Source organism: Rhagoletis pomonella, unplaced genomic scaffold (assembly GCF_013731165.1).
Source record: "Rhagoletis pomonella isolate Grant_MI unplaced genomic scaffold, Rhpom_1.0 Rhpom_scaffold_00013, whole genome shotgun sequence".
In the NCBI taxonomy this organism is placed as follows: domain Eukaryota; kingdom Metazoa; phylum Arthropoda; class Insecta; order Diptera; family Tephritidae; genus Rhagoletis; species Rhagoletis pomonella.
The window spans coordinates 10,802,865-10,828,202 of NW_023458567.1; the positions used below are offsets into that span (position 1 = coordinate 10,802,865).

Genomic DNA, 25,338 nt, shown 5'->3' on the forward strand with positions numbered 1-25,338 from the left:
ATTAGAATAACTAACCAAACCCATTTCAGAAAAATATACCTCTTTGAACCCACAAATTCGTAGAGACCACCGCCATTGACTTGGCGCAATGGCTTCTTTGTTAGTTATTTCGAATAAAAAAAAAAAAACAAACAGAACTTTAGTGTAGGCATCTTTTAAAAAGTTTGTTCGAAATTTGCTGACTCTTCCAAGACTTTGCTGCTTTCGCACGACTCCTAAGGCTTCTTAGTTAGCTTACCATTTTCGCTTAACTGGTCACTTTAGAATCTTATGAACCAGAATGTTGGCTATAGCCAAAGGTGCATACCCCAGAAGCACACGCTGCGGCATTAAAATAGTGCCGATCTCTGAAACTGTTAGCTGAGATATTTCGCGCTACCGTTGCCTGCTGCTCGGCCTACCTTATACTTAGCATATGTACAGACCTTCAAAATTCGAAATTGAGGAAAGTTTTGGAAGAAACGCGGTCAAGTAGAAGCCACGCGCCATATTACTCCTAAGACCTAAGACGTCTATTACTTTGCTATCACCAGAGGGATAATATATAGAAGAGAAAAAGACATTTGTGATTATTTTAACTTAATTTAAATAATCTTGTAAAAAACTTATGTCGTGGTTGATATTCCATTAAAAACATCGTTATGAACTCTGATATTAGCCTTTTTTTTTAAATTTGACTTAAATTTAAGATGGAATGACTTAAATTTAAAATGGAATGACTTGGTTTAAGGCACCTCTCTCTAAATGACAATTAAAGAGTATCTAAAATTGAGGTTTATTTCAAAATTACCCAAAAAAAGGAATCGAAGCATTATCCACATTTCTGAGTTCAATTTATTGTAAGCCCGCTTTGCGAAGTCAGTTTGTGCTAAGTCCCAAGTGCCGAACCGACTCGAAATAAATCTGACGTCATGTAATAATTGCATATTGGAGTTTCCTAACCGCTTTCTCAAGGCACCACCTTGTCAAGATTACCAAATAAGCGCTCTTGATTCATCCCGTATCCAGCTGGCCTTACGATTGATCAGTTTTCATAAAGAGGACGCCTCATCTATTCGCCTGTAATATCTGTCTTTATCTCAGCTAACTCTACGATCAATTAACTTTCACGATATTAATGTGTAAGGAATTTGCTTGATCAGAATTGATTTGGGTCGACGAATGTACTAGCCGTGGGAACGTTAAGTTGGCCTTGGTAGCAGTTCCAGTTTGTTGTGTCTATTCAATGTGATGACAAAAGCAGGCTATTTACTGCGTTTATAAGGTCACAAATTTCTGCAGACGTTGCCAGATGTAGGTTCTACTACATATATACATAGGTATGTACCTTCAAATTTGTCATGCTTAATCGGTCTAGAACTCCGGTTCGCAACGAGGCGTCAAAAAGTTATGCTTGGTGGACTCCCTGCTGGCCAAAAGTTCTACTTGGAAGCACTCGCGGAGTCTCTACATATGTATGTCGAAATCAGGCCCTCATGCAACTCATTAGAGACTCATAAACTATAACTTATAGACGTTTCGAAGCATTCAGGTATAGAATTTAATTCGATCTTTCCTTGGTCATAGATCGTTCATATTGTGAATACTCTAGGCGATTTTGTTAGTAAATTGCATAATATCTTAGGTCTCTATTAGGCTGAAGTAAACTCAAAAATTCATTCGAGCATTCATTAAATTTTCACACCAACGAAATTCATACAAATTGGCAATCCTTTTGTACATTTAGTACCAAAACCCTGAACACTTTTTACAATGCGCACCTGTTCCGTACTTTTTTAGAAATTCGATAAGTACATACTTACTTTTCTTTTTGAAATTCCCATTTCGTAATACTCTTTTCCAAAACTTTACATATCAATTCGCTTTCATAAGCCAAAGAAAAAGAACGCTCAATATCTCAGCCAGTTCTCTCATGTATTTGCAATGACAAAAAAAAGCCAAAATTAGAACAAACAAAAAATTGCACACAATTTTTGCAGATTACCCAATTTTAGACAAGGGTATAACGTCACAACAACAACAACAACAGCTACCACAGCAGCAGCCATTGAGCCCGCAACCAAATTTGGAAGAAGAGCCAAATACAGAGAACGTTGCAACGCCGCCTTTGTCAGAGTCAGAGCCATCGATGTTGGCGCCAAATTCAGCGGAGAAGACTCCTTTATTGCGACCACAGCCCGAAATAGCATACAACGCCTTACAACAACCAACGCTGTTGTCGTCGCACGCCGAAAATACCGACAAGCGCGACGCGGCAGCGCCAACTCACGCGCCAATGCCACAGCCGCCGGTGCAGCCACAACGACCCACAAATTTGCCGTTGCCAATGTCGTTGTTGCCCACAGTGGCGACACAGAAAAAGAGGGAAAAGAAACAACAGGAGGCACAGCAAAAGCAACAGCAACGGGCGTCGAAACAGAAACCGCAATTGCCAGTCAAGCGGGCGGACAGAGTAACGCGAACTCGTTCCGCGTCGGCGGCACTGGTGTCAAAGGCATCGCCTGCGAGTGCATTGCCACAATTTAAGCCGATGGAGGCGGAAATGAAACAGCAAAAAGACGTAAACAATTTGACGGAAGCAGTAAAGGAGAAGGAGGAAGCGACGACAGTGGGCAAACGGGAAACGCGTAAAAAATTTGCAAGCGGAAATTTGCAGCATCAGCACACCCTGGCTGCCGACGAGGAGGAGGAGGTTGACAAGAGGGATAAGCGAGCAACGTATGTGAAACCAACAACAGCAAAGAGCGTGCGGCAGCAAAAATCAAACGAATCGACAGCTCACACGGTGGACGAGTCGCCTCCAGCGTTCGGCGTGCGTGGCGCTGCACAACAACCTGGCATTTTGCGCGATTTCCAGCTGGCAAGTGTAAACACAAGCGAAAACGATACCAAAAATACAACCAATAACACAGCTGCCTCAGGCGGCGCCAGCACACGCCACACCAGCAACAACACAGCGCGTTTAAGCAACAAAACAACAACAACAGAAAATCTCACAAACACTACAACAACTATTACGAAAAAGCCAATAAGCAAATACAGAATGTTTCATACACTTTTTGAGGCTCCAACAGAAGCAGCAACGACCACAGGCGCGGCCACATCCGCATCCCCTCAGCGCCCACGCAAAACGCCTTCAGTGCTCAATAAGCCACAATATGCGCGCTTTTTGCAAATTGAACTCGCTGCCACCACAGCGCCTGCAGCTGCGTACGCAGCGCGTCAAACGGTCTTACGTACGCGCAGCAATGAATTTCAGTGTGGTGCACGTGCGGGCGCTGGTGGCGGCGTCGTCGTCGGCAATGCGGTAGCAAGCACCGCAATACAGCGCGCTAACGTAACGTCATCACATCAGCTCATGCAACCATGCGCATCACAGCAACAACGCAGCGCTTCATTTTCTTTTGGTAACAAAAGTGCGCCTAATGAGCGCTCCACCGAAAAAGTGTACAGCGCACTAAAGGCGCCTGCTACTTGTGTAGACATTGACACTGACAAGAGTAACGTAAACAATGCTAATTATGCTAAACACGTAAACGGAAACAATAACAACAATAAGCAAGCGATTTTGAGAAGCGTCTCCAATAGCTTGAATGGTATTTCCACCGACGATGAGTGCTTTGAGGATGCGATAGATTACTTCTATCCCATTCCCATGACACTTGCATACACAAGCAGTAGCAACAACAATGATGAAAACATTTGTAGTAACACTGAAAGCCAATGTCACCACACAAAAACAACAACAACAACTACAACTAACAGCAAAAACACGCAAAAAAAATGTTTTGGTGTCAGTAGCGCTCCCTCTACTGCGCCAGCAGCACCACCCAAACAATCGCGCACCGTTTGCACCAACCGAACCACCAACAATAGCACTAGTAACCCTACAACAACAATAACAACACTTAAAAGCAATTATTGTGCCACAACTACACTTAACACGAAGTTTACTAGCAACACTACTACTACTACTACTACTACTCGTACTACTACTACTACTTCACGCAACAATTCTACTAACTCAAGTCTCACTTCTTCGCCCACTTCATCTTCTTCTACCACTTTCTATTCTTATTCATCACTTTCTGCAGCGAATTATATGCGCGCCTGTATAGATGTAAACAAAAATCCAAGAATTCTTCATAACAACGCTGTCAAGTGTTTAAGTCCGTCTCCATATGTGCCCAACAAAATTGCATCGTCCTGCAACAGCAATGCTGCTAGTGTTATTGCTGCAACCCAGCATCCAAGTGTCAGCTACAAAGATGGCGCATGCTCCCAACCATCGGCGGCGGCAGCGCTTATTTCGCCTCTTTCTCTGCCAGTCGCTTCTACTACTTTGCTGCGTTCGCGCATACCCGGCAACACCCTGTACTATGTTTGAGTTCCTGTGCGTCTAAATGTTTGTCCTTTGGCCGGTCGCAATGGCCACCATCTGCTCTCCTGATTTTGTAAATTGTCTACATGCGAAAAGTGTGTACAGTCTTTATTTTCCTTTTCATTTCTCTTGCTTTAATTTTTGCTAAATATTCTATATATAAGCGCTTTTCACATTCATTAGCATATGGAGTGGGGCTTGAGGTGTGCAAGTTGGTTCATTCATATGTACATATGTATGTTTGTATATGACAGATATCGGATGTTAAAAATTGTGGTAAAGGTGACACATTATATGAAACGGTAGTGGAGCCTGTTTGTTCGAAACCAAATCCTTTGTATCTTAATACTTGCCCATAATTAAAAAAAAAAAATTATATCGAAAATGACTAAAGTTATAATTTCCCGATCTCATATAGTAGTGGAGGTGAAAGGGCATACGCCAAAAATTCCAAAATAATATTTTAAATAAACTAATGCTTTCTTATGCTTGGATATTAAATGACAAACAATTTATTGACAAAGTTAGATATTGCAAATATTCGTATCATACTTTCAGAATAATAGTCATTAAATCTGTTTCCACTTAACCTTTGGAAACAAAATGCTTTTTTCATTTCAAACTTAATGAAAATTAAGATCATTGCCACTCACTCGATTCATGTGTCATTTCAATGCCTAGTGGCAGTGCGGCGTTATAAATACAAAAACAGTTTTCAAAATAAGAGACATTAAACTGCAAATATCAATATTGATTAGAGTTGTAATTAATTAATATATTGAACAGATCAAGAAGCGTTGCGACCGGTTAGGCCTTGAAATGGTAAAAGTAGCTCGGCACAGTAATTCATATTACTGACTGCGTTCTGAGTTAAACCGGGCGATAATTGTGAGTCCGAAAAAGAAGTGTAACTGAGTTCCCAAATGGTTCTAGTCCTACAGGGACATACGATGAGTCCTCCCTCACCACTTCGTCGACCACCTCATATCCCTTGATTCCGCAGTGACCTGGTATCCAGCAACTGACCTAATTCAATTTAATTGCATTTGCAGTGATTTAAAGAAACATCAGTGACTTATGGAATTTTTTTCTACAACTTAATAATTTATCAAAATTCGCTCCCTGTTCTCAACTTTTCACTCGAAAATTCGAACTTGTGAAAAAATAGAGTTACGAAGCATTGTATAAGTTCCCAATCGAGACCTTTCAAGAGCGACAACAACTAACACAATCATTGATCTAGGCCGAGTTTAGGAAGAGTGCAACAGAAGCATGAACCGGGGCTGGGAATTTTGTAGAGAATTTTCACATTAATATGAGGATTCTGATATAAATTTTTTTTCTACACTGGCGGTCTAAAGTGGATGGATGAGATGAATGGTGTTTTGTTTTTAATATTTACAATTTTTTCAAGTAATTTTTTTTTATTTTTTTAAAAAAATATGGTTCATGCTTTAACGCAAACCGTATAAATCACGCTTTCAAACTTTATACAGAATTTAGCAAATTTCCACAAATTTTTATCAAAATTTCGAGCTTTTTAACCAGAATATTTATAAAAATTTTTGGGCATGCAGTTAGTAGGCTGATACATTTTTTGTAAAATAAGTGCAAGTTTTGAGTGGCTAAAAAATCGTATTGATTTTTAATAATTTTTTTTTCGTTGACGGCGTTTTGCACTTTTTTCCATATAAAAATTAATTTCTTGTGGAAGAATAAACGCAAGACCGTTTGCGGAAAAATTAATAAAGTCAACGCCAATTTTTCTAAATTTTGTTATTTATATGAAAAAAAATCGCAAAAACCGTCAGCAAAAAAAAAAACTTGCACATATTTTACTAAAAACTTATAAGCCTACTAGCTGCATGCCCAAAAATTTTATAAAAATTTTGCTTAAAAAGCTCGAAATTTAGATAAAAAATTGTGGAAATTTTCAATAAATATGTATGTAGCTTAGTAGGGGCTATGGTTAGTAGGAAAGTGGTCTTAGGGCCTTGCGTCGTCCACCGAATTTGGTATTTCTAAGTTAGTAGTATAATTCTGTATGAAGTATCGACATTTGTATATAATTCCTCTCTCATGATGAGTACTTCTTAAATTTATAGGTAAACTATTTCAACGCAAAATAACACCGATATCTGCCAAATGAGGTGTTACCGTTTTCAACATTATAGGGAAATTGCTTGTGATGTTTACACATATCGTCATTGTAGTTTAACTTATGTACTATTAACCTGGTTGGGCTATGCATTATTTATATACACTCTTTTACACATAATTCTGAATGGGGAACAATAATAATCATGCTACACATACCTATAAAATACGTACTAAGATTTAATACAAAAATACATTCAACATATATATACATGGGTAAATCTTTAAGAAAATACCAGTTTTGCTAGATTTTTTCGGAACCAAAACTACTACATGAAAATATAGTTCTCAAAAGCTAAAAAGCAAATAAGTTTCCAATACAGAAAATAACAAAATTCCTCGCAAAATTGTTTTTTTTTATATACATGTACCTCTCCTGAAAATTTGTTTCAACCTCAAATTGCAAAGATTAAAAAAAAGTAAGCTTCTGGGTAGTCCCTTGTTTGACGCTCTTCCCCTCTCCTTTAGCAGCTTAACATGTCTAGTGTAGTTTCGCTAAAATTTGTTGTTGTGTTGCTTATCGAACTGTACAAACTGTATGTATAACATCGGTCTACGCTATACATATATAACTCACAAATATACTTCTGTAAATACATCATTTTTACGTATTGCCAAATGTAAATAAAACTCGAAAATAATCACAAAAATCCCTATAAAAAGTGATACACATACACGCACAGTTACTCACTAGCTTTTTTGTTTTTGATTTTAAGTATTTGTAATCCGTTAAAAACTTGTTGGTGTCAAAGCAACCCTGATTTTTATAGCTAAGAACCCAATTTGTTTTTTTTTTTTGCTTTGACAGAAATCACAATTTTAGTCTATCGATGGCTGAGTGGAAGATCGACCTATCTCGGCAGCCAGTTCGAAAATGCCCTATCTCAGAAAACTTTTTAAGAACGCCCTATTTCAGAATTTTAGTGAATCGGCAGCTGAGATAGGGCGTTCTTCAATCAAATTCTGGAGTAGGGCGTTCTCGAAAAGTTTTCTGAGACAGGACGTTTTCGAACTGGCTGCCGAGATAGGTCGATCTACCACTCAGGTATCGATATGAACATATGTACAAAACATACATACATATGTATTTTTGCAAATTTTTTCGCTTGTTGCAATTTTTCTACATATTTAAACGTTTTTGTGAACTTTGCTGAGTTTTTATAATTTAAAAGCCAAATTTTGGCAATTTCTCTTTACTTTTTTAATAATTTTCTATAATTTTTTAAACCTTGCTTCTCTATTTCAAATTTATTATAATTTAAGAATAAATTTTGGCAAATTTTCTAATTTTTTTTTTAACTTTGCTTATCGTTTTATAACCTTTTATTTTTTGAAAAAGATTTTGGCCATTTCCTAATGTTGGCAAAGTTTCAGCCTATGTTTTAAGGTAAAAATATATTTTAATAATTTTTCTATAATTATTTAATCATTAAAATTTTTATTAATTTAAAAATAAATTTTTGGCTATTTTCTAAATTTAATTTTTTTTTAAACTTTGCTAGTTTTATAGTAACTTATACTTTTTTGGCAGATTTCCTATATTTTTTTATAATTTAAAGAGAATATTTAACAATTTTCCTAATTGATTTTTTTAGCTTAAATGTAATTTTTTTATAATTTAAAAATAAACTTGGAAATGTTCCTTTGCTTATCTTTATATAATTAGCTATTTTTCTAATAACTTTTTTTTAACTTTTGGCTTATCTCTTCATAATTTAAAAAATATATGACCTTATTCATAAAAAATAAAGTAGCTTTATAAAAGGTTTATTAATTGAAAATTGTATGAAAACGTCAATTTATAAAGCTCTTTAAACCTACTTTTTTATGAATAAGGGCAATAGAATATAAATTTTTTTAAACCTTGCAAATCGTTTTGTAAGTTTGTATAATATAAAAATATATTTTGAAATTTTTCGTTACTAATTTTTTTAATTTTATTTATTGATAGTCTAAAGGCAGGTTTCTAGTTTAAAATTTTTCTGATTTTTTCTTATTTTCGGTATTTTTTTATAATACACTTGTATACATAATAAAATGAATTTTGAAAATTTTCCCAATTTAATATTTGTATTATTTTATATTTATTTTTTACAGATTTTGCTTTCCTTTTATGATTTTTTTATAATTTACAAATACATTTTCAGAATCTCAGCAATTTTTTGTAAGCTGCCTATTTATATAATTTAAACTAAATTTGTTTGATTTCAATCAAGCTTTTATGTTAAACAAAAATTTAAATGCATATGTGTAAGCAAAAATTGTTCATACCTTAGTTTCCTTATCTCAGCTTTATTAAAATTACCTGAAATTGTGATTTCTAGCCAATAAATAGCATACCATTTTTCATAGCCTCTCCCTTATTGCTCTAATTCAAAGCCTAATCAAACATTTTTCTCACTCTTTCCGAATCTTTTGCAGATGTAAATTAAATAATTTAACAAAAAATAAAACAAAAAATAAAATATCTAATATTTACAATGTGTTTGTGTAGGCGCAGCTAACGGGAAAAAGCGCGTTAAATAAACCAAATAAAAATTCAAAGGAACGTAAAATGAAAAATTTATTTATTTCAAAAAACAATAATACATAAATTTTACGAAACTCCGCGAATGCCAAGATTTTTTATAAAAAAAAAAATAAAGCTAACATTACCAAAGCTATTAAAGAAATTATCTGCCTGCTCGCAAGCCGCCTGCCCGTTACGAGTAGCAACACCATTACCACCAACAACACCGCTACTCTGCTACTTTTACTACTACTATCCACTACTAATTACTACTTACTACCTTTGTTAAGAACTCTACAGTAAAATTGCTGAAAAACTTCTAACAACCACCTGAAAATATAATAATCGTACTGCCAAAAATGTTTTTATATACTTTACAATACTAAAAATGCTAAATAAAAAAATACCAAAATTAAATATGCAGACTACATACATAAGTAAGATAACGTGTATAACATTGCAACCATGCGCCGCTTGACAGCTAAAAATTAAATTATGCTAATGCTTTTTACCAAAAACCATCGGAAATCAACGAAACTTCTTTGCTGTGAATAAATGCAATATGCAACGCACAAAAACACACACAATTCGCAATGTATGTACAAAAGCAACGGTAATAATCAGCTGTTTACCAAACACACACGTAAACTGTAGCGTGGTAACGTTTACGTATTTGCGTTGTGCGCGTAAGAGTAGGTAACGGGTAATCGAAATGCGTGAAAATTAATTCGTAATGCTGCTATTCCGCATTTTTTATTTTATTTTTTTTTTTATTTGATGAAACTCGAAATTTTAAACGTTAAAAATGTGTGAAATATGCAGTGAAGAATTGCGCTCTACTTATGTTGTACAGACATACATACAATACAAATAAACTCTCGTGAAAACTTGCATTAAAAAAAAAAAACGTAATTAAATTTACGAATTGTGTGTACTTACGTGCGTTCGACCAGTTTTGAAAATTTACATTTGAGTTGAGGTAACTAACCGCTATTTAACATTTATTTATGTTTAAGTGAAAAATTACTGTCTATTAATATTAAAAATTACTTTTCGTTTTCAGCAATTATTTGAACTTAGGCATGCACTCACTCATAATTAACACACTATCCTCTTCAACTAAGCTTGTTCATTATTATGATTTACTTATTTATCTTGTATTTAAGTATCTTGTAATCACACTCTTTCACTGCCAAATATATATGTATGTATGTACATATCTACTAGACTTGCCATATTTTTTGATGAATTAACATTTCACTTAAAAAGCCTGTATGCAATCATTGAGACTTATCAACATAGTATGTGACATTGAAAAGTTGTTAAGGAAGCACGTCATTATTTTCTTTCAACCTTTGTTTGCATTGTTTAAAAACTGTTTTTCGTTTAGCTGCTAAATAATCAAGAACAAATTGTTTATGGAAAATTTTACCAAGTTCTCATTATTTTTTGCCATACGGTAAACTATCAGTCAATACTGATTATGTTTCAAAATACAGTAATAAAATAATGACATAATTTCATGAGTAGTTGGTTTATGTATTCGCTAAAAATGGAAAGACTCGAAACCTCGACTGTATCGGAAATACTCCTTAACTATATTTTTTTTAAATACTTTGCAGCGTGTATCCCTTAAATTTAAGTGATTTACATTTTATCACCTCGGTGTAAACAACATATTATAATCGTTTAATCTGTGGGATATGCTGCCAGAAACACCTTTCCAGAGACTTTCCTACCAGCCAACAAAATTTAATGTTATGTTGACTAGAATATTTTAGCCGATTATTATAGAATCCGAATCTGACCCCAAAGATATAAGATTGACTCTACTTTTCGAGCAACTTACATCTAAAGGTGCCGAAAAACGCGTCTTTAGAAATTTTTGAGCCTCTGTAAAACAGTAAATTGATTCAATATATCTGTCCGTGTGGCAGGATATGAAAGCCTAAGCACTGCCCTTTAATACCCAAAATCAAAAAATCCAATATCTTTACGGTCGGATTCGGATTCTACGGGAAAAATCCTATCAGAATCGACTACAACTTTGTTGGGTAGTGTAATCGTTAACTGTACAGAGACCAAAGCCATGCAATCGAACGTTACTTTTTGAGACTCACGAGTACTAATTTAAATTATTAAGGAAACCTTCTTCTGCTTATTTGGCACTACAACCTTTTGTCGGTTTGGGCCGCGGCCAAACAGCTTCGCCACTTGCCTCTCTCCTTTGTGAATTTGTGCCGTTTATTCATCACAACTGCGGACTGGTCCTTCTGTCCTTCCATTTTGTTCGTGGGCGCCCTTGCTTTCGTTGTCTATCCATGGGTGCCGAGTCGAAGGATCTTTTCACCGGAGCGTCGTCATCCATGCTATTTGATATTTTGATTTACATGGTTTTTTTTTTAATGGAAGCTGTATTTTCATTTAAAAAAATATTAAACATTTTTTAAACAAAGAAAAGTAGCGAACACTTGGAAAAATGTCTCTTCCCTATTTACATACTCGCCACCGTATTTCTTTTATACAACGGATGCGTAATCAAAAATTGACCCGTCTAAGAATGTGAAGAAAGCCTTAGTGTCCTATGGATTATTGAACTTCTCAACTTATCGATTAATTAATGAATCTGTTAATCGGGTCTATTTTGCCAAAAGGGTTTGGAGATTTTAGATTTTTCATAAGAAAGAAGATGAAAAATCGCCAATTGTACTTATGTAAAGCGATAAACGAAACAATAATCACCAACATGAAAAACTTATCATTGAGGCTTTGAACTTCAAAATTTCAAATCAATGCACATGCACTGACTCATTATTTTTCATTTGTAAATTCTTTTACATTTGTTAACTTGTTAGTTAGTTGCTTAAAAAAATCGTAATTTGTCTACTTGCTTGTGTAATTCGTTTCGTGCAGTTTTCTATGCATACTTGTTTGTATTTAATATTTGTTTGTGTATTTTTTGTGTGCTCTGTGCTTTGCTCCAATTTTTATCTTAAACTAAGTTGTTGTGGTAACTTGATAAATTGACTGCTTTCAGGCGATTCCAGCTTAGCATACTTTTGTATACATGCAATTAATTAGTAGTTTAAAATAAATAATACTGATTTGCAAAGAAGCTACATCTAGTGGTTTGTAAAAATATGCATATAAAAAAAATTGAAATAAAATAAGTAACTAATCACAAAGTCTGTATACAAGATATTTAATTAGCAGTATTGAATAATGCATAAAAATGCAGGCATGCAAGTTCGATTTGTTTAAACGGTATGCCAAAATGCTTTGCTGGCTGTGATTTATAACTTCTCGGCTTCTAATGTTAAAAGCGGCATTCAACATTAGATTGAAGATCACAATTGGCAAACTACTTTATATTAGAGAAAGGGGCGACTGCTTTTGCTCAGCTTCATAGTGAAAAATTAATGTTTTGTCTCCAGTAGCAATCTGGTTCATTAATTCATACCAATTTTCTTTAGACAATTTTAAAAATTTATGAGAGTTGTACTGAGATTACCAGACGTGAAACATGGTATAAGTTAAAGTTTTCAGGTATGCTTAGGTTAGGTTACACGGTTTGCTCTTGTCAAGAGTTCACTTTGTGTTTTTGCATTTCTAGAAGAGAAAATTTTTCTAAAAACTTATTCCTGCATGTTCTTCAATCATCTCGATCTTTTGACACATGCAGACAGCCCCCCCTATAATGTCGAAAGTGTCTAAGTTGTTCAGCTAAGTGGACCCCATTACGGTCCACAAAAATCTTAAAAGCTTTATTCATGGTGCCATGTAGACTATAGGCCAGTATTGCCGTAGGAAGCCTAATTTTTCGCTCATCTAGTGATGAACGGAGCGTTCGCGATATTCTGCATGTTCCGAGCCTAGTCCAGCAACGAATCCGATATTATGCCTACCTTTGAGAGTGGAAATCTCAGTAAGGGCCTGAACTCAGGTCTCCAAGTGCCATTTTCTCGCGAAATTGTCCGCTTCCCCATTTCGCTACACACCTTTATGCTCTCGGACCCTGTGAAGACTGCTGTATGTATGTTGGGTAAGAGATTGCAGGCATTTTGGAAATTCCCAAAGTCATACGGAATTACTCATTGCCGTCCTGATGGCCTTGATAACAATCTGAATGTCTAAACATCGCCCGCCATGTTTACCAATCGCGTAATAAATCTCAAAAGTGCTTCTGACGCCGGCTAGAGCATCGTGCAGACTGTAGATATGCCAACTGTTTTACAAAGCTGTGCAGATATTTAGGAATTGGTTTCAACCGTCTCCTACCAGACATGACGCTCAGCTTCTTAAGCCTAGGATAGAGTTTTGTTATTAGCCATGAACAGCCATTTAAGCACAAGTCGTATATAATGACTTAGACCACTTTTAAAACTATGGGCAACGATATCTCAAGCCTTAAAAACTGTCCGGCAAAACCTCCATTCTGCGCATTTTTCGAACTCCTTTCTCGGACAAGGAAAAGTATATGATATGATTAACTTATGGAAAGAGCATTACACAGTCCAATTATTTCTGTTCATTGGTTCTCTGGGCCTCAACCCGGTAAATTCTTTGCTTAAAACTCTTTAGAACATTTTAACCCTCTAGCTGCCATTTTTTAATACTTTCTAAAAAACTGCTCACTAAATTTTACTGTAGAGCTCTTGCAGACAAGCCCTGATTAAATTTTCTTTTTAAAATTTTTGTAAAATATTTTAACCCTGTTTATTTTTAATGAACTTATATGAAATAGAAATATGGTTGGCCGGAAGACCCATAAACAACTTTTCCAAGCACTCAGGCAATATTGCCCATTGTACTTAGGTCCTAGAGAGAGGATTTAAAGGAGACAGGCGGGTTGGGAATTCTTTACTCTTCTGTAAACTTACCAGTGTAGTTTATGAATCGAAGTAGTTTGTCGAGGAAAGAGAGAGTGCTGTGTAGCTCATCATTTCTCAACTCATTCGGCCCAAAAATGTACCGTCTCAGTCTGGCGAAGGCCGCACGCTAACAGGGAAAATGTTTTGTGCTATTCTCATCTTTCCACCACACTAAATCCTTGATGTGCATGACAGTTCCCGCTATGCTTAAAATTGTATCCGGGTCAATTGGATGCTCCATCTTTTTTTGAAAAGTTGCGTTCGGTTTCCAAAGCTTTTAGAGAAGCCTGACTTTCAGTGCAGACCCTGATTTTATATCTAATCTGCTATATTAAGTCTTACAAAGACTTACGATTGAAAGACCGTTGTTGTTATACCTAGGTTAGTTTAGAGTGGCTAACACCTCGCCAGAAAACGGAGGTTCACGTAGGCTGAAAAATCCAGTTGTGCTATCATTGGCAGAAGCCATTTCTTTTTTTCGCCTCCCTTAAAAATGTGACCACCGAGCGCGTTTTATATAGCTCTTTCGTTTCCGCAGCTTTTAAAAATCATTGGTTGGGTATCACAACTTCTTTCCATGCGTATCCATCCGGTGATTACGCCGGCTACTAATCTGAGAGCAGAGCGCCAAATTTGCCTGGTAGTATAGTAGCGTCCAACAGCCCACCTGGTATTTACCTACTCGATAAGTTGGTCAGCTTGTAGTAGTGATATGCCGTTCTGGAGCGGTAAAAGTTATGAGCCACCGAGCGGTCTTCATAATAGCATTTAGGAATCGAGAACGAGTTCCGGTTTTGGTTTACTTCTGCACGAGAAGAAAATGTAATGTCAAGAACGTCACCACAAAAGAACCAAAAGGGAACAAAATGAGAACAAATCGTTCGAGAATGTTCTCAAGAAGAACAGAATGAGAACGAAACTTTCGGTAATGTTTCCAATGAAAACAAAACGAGAACGAAGGTATCGAGAACGTTTTCAAGGAGTTTCAAATAAGAACAAACGTCTTGGGAACGTTTTGCTAGAGAACAAAAGTTTTGAGAACTTAACATTAAGAATGAGAGGAACGTCTGCGTGTTTTGCTAAAAAATCGTTTCAGTGAGAACCATGATTGTTACTAGGGTGAACTAAGTGTCCATTTATCGAACAATTTTTCATTTTCCGTGCATGAAAAGTTCGTGTCTGAAGTCTTTCGTTGACCTTATTTGCATAATTATCTTTCGGTTCTTTTTTAATTCATTTTAATATTCAAACATTTCAAATTAATGCAACGCTATGAAAAAAAGTGTGTTCTTGCTTCCATTCTTCGCGAATAGTTTAGAGAAGATTTGTTCTCGTTTCGTTCTCTCTCAGAAAGCTCCTGAGACTTTGGTTCCCAAACTGTTCTTCCAGAGAAAAATTCTTAGAATTTTGTTCCCGTTTTGTTCTTTGCCAGAACGTTCCGAAGAATTTTGTTCTCTTAGAAATGTTCCCGAAAGTATTTTTCGAATTTTTTTCCTTTGGGAACGCTTCACAGGGTTCTTATTATTCTTGTTGAGATCGTTCTCGACAGTTTTGTTCTCACTTTAGTTTGGGTTTTTAAGCGATCTTGGGAACAAAAGTACGAGAACGACATTTAATTCCGAGCATACCTTCTGTTCAGGGTCCCTGGGTTGTAGTCCCTTTGAGCATAAAAATGCATACATACGTACATGCATTATATTTGAATTTGTGACAAAAAAGTATACTGTTAGCTGGTGGAGGAAAATTCTCCTAGGGTTTGACTATCACTACTACTAAACCAACACAATTCCGAAAATCCCACACAAACTTTTGCATGTTTGACCTTTAAGCACACTTTTAATCGCTTTAACTCGCACCTTATTCTATTTAGCTACTTTTGTAGGCAATGTAAACACTTTCGTGCTAAAAATCCTTTACTTGTAAGCATCACCAAGCATTTATTTAGCCAATATTATCGATTATGATATATATATATATGCATATAATAATTTAAAATAATCATCAGTATCGCCTAATTAAACTATATTTAAGTTAATAATCTGCCTACACTATTTTAGTAATCACAAAAATTCTACCTTTTCTCTGTCTTTCCTTCCCTTCGATTATCTTCTGCAGGTTCAGCGCCGCTTGGTTTCTATACGCCTGTGAAAGCACCCATCGATAACCTCTTTCAATTGGGCGTAACGCGTGCACCTAACGGTAATGGACATCACGCCTACAATAAAACATCAACGCCCACAACCAATGGTACCACCGCCACACAAAATGGTCAAAGTAATGGTGGTGGTGGTAGTGGCAACAGCAATGGTAGCAACAATGGCGGTGGTAACAGTGAAGGTGGCGCAGACGAGGGCGAGGAGACAGCCGAAAGTTTGCAATACATCAAGCCGGCGAATGATGATCTCACCATAGCGTACAGTGAAGGCACGCAGAAGACAGATTTGCTATATTGAATTGGAACGAAACCGGGCGAAGCAGGACGAGCAGTGGTAAACAGCGCAGCCGCAAAGCAGAAAAGTAGGCAATCGAGCGTAAAAAAGGGGTTTGAGGAAGCTGATTATTTGAAAAGTAGCGTGAAACTGCAAGGCAGCAGTATTCAGTGGATTTTTTTGCAGCCGAAGAGAGAGAGAGAGCTTTGCTTCCTGTGGCCGGCAGCAGTCTCACGTATGCAGGGCAGGAGCAGTGTTGCACATTTTGAAAATTGTTCATATTGGAGCAACACACAAGTTATGTAGTAGGCTAGTTTATAAGTCGTCTAGGCGTGCATTTTTCTTTAATAATTATATTTAGCATTTTTTTATTGTATGATTTTTTTTTTTGTTCTTTACTCTTGCGATAATAATTTAGTAATATGCAGTTTTTTTTTTGTTTGATACATACTATATTCCATTGCACTTTTTATGTGTGCTTGTAAAATTAATGCAATGCAAATTTTTTGTCTGTTATTAATATAAAAACAAAAAAATTAAAAAATACAAAAAAAAATTGATGAATAAATAATAAAAAAGTCTGTTTAGCTTACAGAGAAATTCTGAAAATTAATTGTAATAGATTTACTTACTTCATATGTTGTGTATGTAGCATTAGAGCGTGGCGCCAAAAAAGCATATATGCTGTAGTGATAAAGAGAATGCAAACAAAAGAAAATGGCATCAAAAAAACCGATTGCAAATTTAAAGCCAAGAAATAAGTAAAAAAAAAAATGTTGCGCACGAGAGCTTTGCAAGTATTGTATGTATGTAGCAGCTGTATTAAAAAAAAAGGTATAAATTAAATTTTTTAAGTTGAAAAACCCGTATCTATCATAAAATAGAAGAATATTTTCCCAATTTTTGGCGCTTTATAATTCACTTATTCATACATACATAGATTTAAAATAAGGGACCGAAAATTAACATTAAATATCAAGATTTTTATATTTAGATCATTGCAAAATCGTCATTATTTTTTTTTTAACCGACTTAAAAAAAGAAGGTTATCAATTCGTCGGAATATTTTTTGTTATGTATGTTACCGCTTAACTTTGGAGCACGCTAACCGATTTCTATAATTCTTTTTGTAAAGGAAAGGTTGTACTTCAGAGGTGGTCCCATACTAATTTCGTCCGATCATTAGATCATGAAGAAATTAACGGCCGGTTTTGTTTTTTGCCAAAAAATTACTTGTTCTTTTTTTTTGATCAACAATAATCGTGAAATTTGGATTGTTATTTTTTGGTCAAGTGTAATCGTTATTTTGATTTTTTTTTTTTAATCAAAAAATAATCGTTATTTTGCATTTCAATTTTTTACCGTTTATGAACGTTCCTAATCTAAAAAATTAAAAAAAAAAAATTAATAGAAATCAAAAATTTATCGAAAAAATAAAAATCCTACATTCTTTCAACATTCTTTAATAAAAAAAACGCAAAAAATAGCTTTCAAATCTGCTTGGAAAAATATAAATCCAATTTTTACGTTCAAATTATGATTTTTATTATAAAGATCTTAACAGTAACGGTCCCTAATTTAAATGCCTGAAACACCTCAAAGCTTCCTAAACTCGCAAAATATGTTTGAATGTTTTTTTCGAGCTTCGTGTTGTTTTTTCGCAAGCGAAACCAGAAAATTCTTATAAATTTTCGTTTCTGCAGCCGAATTTGAGGCTAGAATTCAAAAATTGACTTGATTTTTTCAATCTAACCTCAAAAAGTTGATCACTTTGGTAGTTTTTTGAGGTTGGCAAGAAAATTAACGTCGACTTTGGCATCGTGGCTTCAGATTTGGATTAAGCGTCCCGAAATCTATTTGATTGATTTATTTTTGTTTGCCAGACAAAATAGAAAATTAATGTAGTAACTAGATTTTTTGATGTTCGAAAGACAAAAACAGATAGCCTCGAAAGTCTGACTTCAGTTTGGAATTTAATAACCCAAAGCCTGTTGGAATAAGAAAAATAATAATAAACGAAAGGGAAAGGTAAGTCTCTACCAAAATTCGCTTTTTCGGGGTTAGAAAGCAAAAAAGAGCCAACTTCACAATTCCATGCAAGAAAAATGTTTTTGGAGAGGCTATATATGAACTTCGTTCTTGATTTTGGAATATCTCTAATATCGAAAATTGTAAGATAAAAACATATAAAAACTATTTTTTTTTTTTTGTGATAAAAAGCTCTTTTATTGTATAATGGCCTAGAATAACAAACTTTGTATAATCAAAAATAGTCTTAAAAAGTTGATTTTATTTGTAGTTATTTAAAAGCATTAAAAATTCGCAAAGAAAATATGCAAAGACCAGTTGTGTTTAATATGTATGTAAAAATTTTGAATAATTATTTTATAGAGAGATTCAAAAAGAAGATTCCCTTAAACTGAATGAAGCTTCGAAAAAACCCTTAACACGCCTATTCTGATTGTTACGCAAAGTTTTTGAAACCGGAAAAAATTAACATTTTTACTAAGAAAATTGGAAAATAGAACTTTAGTTACCGGTTACAAAATGTTTATTTTAAGCGCGGAATAGGCCTGTAAATCTCGAAACTTTGGCTGAGCATTCGAGTGTTTCAGTTTTTCCGTTTGAGGGAATATAAATATTTCAAGTTAGGTCATATTCATTTATTCTAACGTATGTATTAACAACCAATATTCTATGTTTTTCTAAAAAAATAAGATTTTTGAAAACAATGTTGCCGTAGCAGCTGAATTATATATATTAGAAGAAAAATTGTTATCAAGAACCCTTTTTATTGGAGTATACAAATTTAAATAAAAACTTGTGCTTATTAAATTTTCTTTGAAAAGTAGTAGTAGTAGGAGTATTTCCTTAGCCAGAAAAAAGTCTCGGAAAACCTAGACAGAAGAGAGAGTTAAACAAAACTTTAATAATTTCTATGAAAAATGCTTTTGAGCACCGAGTTTCTAGCTTTCCGAGTTTAAAGCTATCGGCTAATTAAGAGTTTCTTGTTTATTATGTATTCTTACAAAAAAACACAAAATTTTCATTTCGAATAAAAACGAAAAATTCATACATATGTCCCATTTTTGTCAAATGCTTTCGAGCACCGAGTTTTCTAGCTTTACGAGTTTAAAGGAATCGCCTTATTAATAGTTTCTGATTACTTATCCTTAAATACAATTTCTACCAAAAATGCTTTTTAAATATTCTTGTTTCTTAAATTAAAATCTTTATTTCGAATAAAAACCCATAATCATACACCCAATTTTTTGTAAAATTTTTATTTGTTTTAAATTCAGTTAATTGCTATAATAAACGTTAAGTGGAAACTCACATTGAATAAAAATATGCCAACGGATAACCGGTTTTTAATTCTCGGCACAATATAAACAATTCGCTACACAGAGAAATGCGATTAAAACAAAATTTAACGGGTAACCGGTTTTTCCAAATCGAGTAGTTGGTACCATATAAACAATTCGTTCTGTGGAACTTACAGCTTGAGTTTAACGCATCGGCGAATATATTTATATGTACCTACCAAGTTGCAATTACACGGAAAACAAAGTCTTAAGCTAGGTACAATTCGTTTACTTTATTTTAAATGGCTTATATTGGCATATTCTTACTTGGATAATATTTAATGAAAAACGCAATAAAATACTTCCTTATAAGTTTATTTTGTTCTGCTTACTGTTTTAAATGCGTAACCGGTTTTCCAAATTTGAGTACCGGGTACCATTTTAAAAATAATTTCTCAATATAATTTATGCTAGCGAGGGCGATATTCAGCGTATCGAAAAACCAAATTTTATTCTGTAACCGGTTTTTGTAAAATCGGAAAAAGATTTTGCGACACATTTAGGAAAAGATTTTTTTAAGTATTAACAGGCCTCTGAAAGCAAAAAAAACTTCGAATTTTGTGTTTCAAAGTCTTTTTTGGTTAACAATATTTGAACACACGCTGTTTTGAGCTTACAAAAATTTCCACAATCTGAAGATAGTTAAGGCAAAAAAAAAATGCAGAAACATTGTCTAAGATTTAGGCGCCTGACTAAGTAGTAAGAAAATTTTAAAGAAAAGCACATTAAAATTTTCAAAAATAATTATAAAGTGAAATGAAATGCGAGAAATACAGTCTTTAATATGGAACTATGCTTTTTGGTAGCAGAAACGCATAAAAAATAAAGTAATCAAAACTATAAAGTTGACATGATATAGCCAAATAAAATGCATAAAATCAAAATTTTCAGTAGCTACATATGTATATACATACATATGTATAAAAAAAAAAAAAAAATGGCGTTCAAAAAACTTAGTCAAACAAAGTATCGAATTCTTGATCCACAAATTAAGCTGTTGAATGATCGCAAGTGATAAACGCTGCGAACACCATTTGCTGAATTCTTAAATATGCTAAAATGCAATTGTAAAGTTAAAAAACGTTTTTTTTTCCCCCAAACAGCGCTAGCTCTAATTGCCGAACTGCATACATACACACATACAATATACAATACATTAATTTTTGTAATATGTATTTTACTTATATGTAATACTTATATTAAATAATATTATATTATATACAAAACAAGTACATTGCATACCATTTACTTATATACATACGATTATTAATTACATATATTATTACTGATTTACATACATATATACATACATACATACCGTACATTTTTTTGTAGACATAAGCCAATCAAAATACATGCAACAACGTGCAGTTGATAAAGTGAAAATGAAAGAAATGTTACAGAAACATACAAAAAAAAATTTTATAAAAACAGAAATTATATTTAAAATAAATAAAAGCTTAAAAGGCATTTAAATTTAAAATTGATGAGTGTTTTTCTTTAATTTGCTGGTACTAGTCTTTAGCCAAGTACTAATATTTTGCTAATTGTTAAAGAAAATGTCGTTCAATATGCGGCAGTAGCATTCTACGATGGGTTACCGGTTTTTAAAAACCGAGTACCCGTTAAAATTTTTCAGCCAATTGCGGTAACCGGTTTAAAAAAGTCGATTACCCGCTACTATTTTATAGCCGGTTGTTAATTATATTTATCTTGCTTATATTTGGTGATTATAATCTACATTTCATACGTGGGAAAAGAATGAGAAAATCGAGTACTTGGTACCATATTTTAACCGGCTTAATTTCTGACTAATTTTAAATTTTTCTATTCATTAGCTCAGTGGCTCAAATACCAGGCACCCAGCAGAGCGCAGCAAGCAGCGGCACAATGCAGCGTAGTTTTGAAGCCACTGTAGGCAAATAAAGACACTTAGTGTTCGGACGCCAATATTGCGGCATTATATTTTAAAGTCAAAGTAATAATAGTAAAAGATTAAATAACGTTAGAATAAAAATAAAGGAGTGTTCTTAAATAAATAAAACATAAAAAATATGATATTTTTTCAAACTTTGAATACACATATGTACATATAGGTAATAGGTATATTAAAATATTAAAATCAGGCAATAAATAGTAGATTCAATGCACTTGAATTACGCGTAATACATTGAATTGCAGTAGGTCACTTGCTTCATTTACATTCAGCTACTTGCGCACTCTAAGCTTTGCAAGTTTTTTTGTAAATTTTGAAGCTTTAAGGCCCAAATCTCTTTCTAAGGCCATAATTTTCAGCTTATTTTTGTATAATTCAGATTCGAGAACCGCTGCTTTCAAGCGCCCCATATCAATGCAACTGTCGCGCTTTCGTTTTGTACTTTGCTTTGTTGTGGCTGTTCTATGTGAGCTGAGTTGTGATTCGTTAATATTAGAGATTTGCGATTCTATATTTGTTTCCGTACCGTCACCCTCGAGTAGGCTAAGGTCGTTCTTCACAGTCGACTCATTTTCCAAAATATCCAATATGCAGGCATCCACTGCGTCACAAACCAAAGACTTTGAAATGCTAATGACTCCAGCTTTTCTAGCAACGTCTCTTTTTGCCTGCAAAGTAATTTTTTTTTTTGTAGTTTTTGCTTTAAAAAAATAAATGAAACCTGGCGCCTACGGCACCAACGACTTAGCACTTATCACTTTGCAATTTGTGGATAAGTATTTGTTTGCAAAGTAAATTCATAAGTGTTGCATTTTATGTTTCAAGTTCGTGTAAAAACCTGTAAGTTCTTGGAGCTAAAATGTTTTCCATTTGGCTACGAGATAGCCAAAAAATTTTCTACTATACTATAGTAGTAGTAGGATTTTTTCGTTTTTAACACACCTTATTTGAACATTTTCGTGCTCATATATGTAAATTTAATCGTTTTTTTTCTCAATAATTTATCGAAGTAAGCGTTAAAGCACTGATTAATTCATTCAAGCTGAATAAAGGCTACTTACCATTGATATGATAGATAAAATTTTATTTAGCAAAACAATGCTAAAATTAGCAAAATGAAAGTTGATAAGTTGTACGTAAAAATTGTTGGTGCAACCAAATAGCTAATAAATTATGATAATTTGCATAACTTATCACTTATACGCTAAGATCTTTTCGCTTAGCATTTAAAATTTTGGGTGCAACGTTCATCAATGACTTTTAGTAATTTTCACTAATCAATACTCAATTGAGTGACTTGCACTTATCAAGTTGATGAAAGACATAACTTTGCGCAACTTCGATAATTTACTTAAAATGCTAATAATCTCAGCCCCATCGACAATTCCATGTGAATAAATCATTACCATAATTTAACATGCAAAACAAAAACAAATTGGGAAAATTTGTTTTTGTTTTGCTTTATAATTTTTTTGGAAATTCGCGATAGGGCCGCATAAGTCGTTGGTGCAATAGGGTCATGCTGGCATAAAAGTCTTACCAATGCACGACTTTTCCAGAGGCCAAATATATGATCCCGTGCATAAGTCCAATCGCGGTTGGGCGCAGCCAAACCCAGGGATTGCGCTTTCTCGAGCACCTCCTTCCAAGCAGCCTCCTTTTCGATTTTATTGGCGATCTTATTTTGAAATGTTCCAAATAAAATATTCTAAAATGAAAAACAAGGTTTTAGCGAATGTAATATGTATGTACATTTAAAGGCGTCTACCTTTTTCTTTTTAACTACTTCCAAAACCGCCAATTTTTTCTCTCTATTTTGTGCGCGCGACATCTTCGGCAGACCTAACCAAAGTGAAGTTATATAGCCAATACAGCCAAATATAGCTCAGTTTTTGTTTGGTTTTCACATTTTTTTGGTAACGTCTATCACTCTGCTACTATCTTCACTACATATAATGACCCTGCAGAAATTTTTTCAACTAATTCAACGACTTGTTGGTCGAGTGCTAGTGTAGACTCGGCGAATTCGAACGACGGCGCTTAGCGAAATACTTCTTTGGAAAGCCGACTTTTTGCCAGAGATGTAATCCGAGAATCTCCAGAAGACTACGCCAGCACACTACCCGCGAACGATGGTGCTCTGGTGAACTCGACACCGATGGACAGACCACGATAACAAGTGCTGCCGTGTACATTATAATGAAAGGGAAAAAGTGCAGTGTCTATATTTGGTGTGAACAACCCGACGGAACTTGACAAATGCGAGCGGCTGGCTACCGATGAAAGTTTTTTGGCCTGGGCCCAAGCTGAAGGAAAAGTCGATGTTCCGAATTTTTGATTATACACATGCGCTACTAATGAATTTTCCTACAGAGCATCACTGACTACACAAGCTTACATAGCCTAGTTGCTTTAGCATGTGTTGCGCTGTGCTGTGCTGTGCTTAGCCGACAAACTTATCAAAAACACTGATAAGTTGCTTATCTGGAAAGCGATACACTCGTACTTGGTAAACTCGTAAGTTTTTGTTTGTTTTCATTCACAGCAAAGGTTATCAAGTAGACTTATCAAAAAAAAATTACTCCTCGTTAATTTGAAAAGCGATAAGGGATACATAAATAAGTGGTTCGTGCAAAAGGAACCTAGTTGGATGTGAAAGGCCTTAGTTTCAGCTATTCAGCGAATGAAGAAAAAGTAGTGCCGAATTTCCACTAGGCATTGAGATAACAAAAAATATTTGCGCTTAATATGAAAACTTTGAATAATTTCGCTACCCAGATTTTAATTAAAACTAATTTTTTAACCGTCGATATTTCGACCTCAATCTGAACTTATTAAAAGTTTTCATAATTTAAAATTCGAAGCCCAATAACCAAAGATGAAATATGTCGAGCCCTAACCGCCAAAAAGCCGTGAGCGAAATTGTTTTCAAAATTTTATTTCTGATGCAGAAATACATTTAAATGCTCTAGGAACATTTCTGCATCAAGAGGAAAATTTTTAAAAAATGTCCTTTTTGCCACTAAGGCTCGATGATGTACATATATTTTTTTTATAAATCAATTCTCCTAAACAGAAAAACAAATCGGAAAATTCAAAAATTTTATTATATTGCCAATAATTGTTCAAAAAGCAATTTCGATTTTGGGATTTTCCAGTTTCAGGGTGCCTCTCGAACATGTGGAAGTGTGAAAACAGCTTGTGAAATTCTTTTCGCCACCACAAAGTAAACCAATTTTTTCATATTTTATTTCCCATGCGTATTTTTCAATTTTTATTTCTTTATTTAATTTGTATTTTGTTTAATTTTATTTGACTTTTAGTTTCCGTATCTCATAGCTCTTTAATTAATAATAAGTATGTATATGTTTTTTTCTTTCCTCTTTGTATATATAATTATTTTATTTTCTCATATATAATGTAATATATACTTTTGTTTTATATAATCATATATTGCACTAAAAATATCTGTGATATTTTTCTCTTACATTTCATGCTTTTACTGCTACATTTTGTATGCCTTTTTGCCTTTTTATAATTTTTTATATATTTTTTTTTATATTGTATTTTGTATGCTTAATACACTGTCATTCGCTAATTTTTCTTTATTTTTAATTTTTGCTAGTTCTTTGTATAATTTTTTCTCTCTCTTAGCTTAATTCTCAATTCTAATTCATTCCCAGCCATTTA

At 34.2% G+C, this 25,338-nt stretch overlaps 2 protein-coding genes across 5 annotated transcripts in view; one reads left to right on the forward strand and one right to left on the reverse strand.

Moving 5' to 3' along the window:
• Positions 1-16,960, forward strand: part of LOC118748764 (serine-rich adhesin for platelets) — a 122,605-nt gene extending 105,645 nt beyond the window's left edge. For 3 of the 4 annotated variants that reach the window (XM_036483430.1, XM_036483431.1, XM_036483432.1), the window contains exons 6-7: positions 1,980-4,476; positions 16,034-16,111. In XM_036483430.1, coding sequence (XP_036339323.1) covers positions 1,980-4,387 — 2,408 coding nt within the window. In that variant the 3' untranslated portion in view covers positions 4,388-4,476; positions 16,034-16,111. Of the gene's footprint in view, positions 1-1,979; positions 4,477-16,033 lie in introns of all 4 variants that reach the window. The other variant, XM_036483433.1, reaches the window with a different exon arrangement.
• Positions 16,961-21,799: 4,839 nt separating this feature from the next.
• LOC118748765 lies at positions 21,800-24,274 on the reverse strand. Its single transcript, XM_036483434.1, has 3 exons — positions 23,417-24,274; positions 23,189-23,356; positions 21,800-22,316 (listed from the first exon to the last, which is right to left on the reverse strand). The coding sequence occupies exons 1-3, from the start codon at positions 23,477-23,479 to the stop codon at positions 21,921-21,923; spliced, it is 627 nt and encodes a 208-aa protein (XP_036339327.1). The 5' UTR covers positions 23,480-24,274; the 3' UTR covers positions 21,800-21,920.
• Positions 24,275-25,338: the final 1,064 nt, after the last annotated feature.

Bases quoted from the DNA above. Each gene is read 5' to 3' on its own strand.
- LOC118748765 (XM_036483434.1), bottom strand. From the start codon at position 23,479: ATGTCGCGCGCACAAAATAGAGAGAAAAAATTGGCGGTTTTGGAAGTA. The intron at 23,357-23,416 runs GTAGACGCCTTT...TTTTCATTTTAG, and splicing joins AAGTAGTTAAAAAGAAAAAG to AATATTTTATTTGGAACATT. The intron at 22,317-23,188 runs GTAAGACTTTTA...ATTACTTTGCAG, and splicing joins TCTGGAAAAGTCGTGCATTG to GCAAAAAGAGACGTTGCTAG.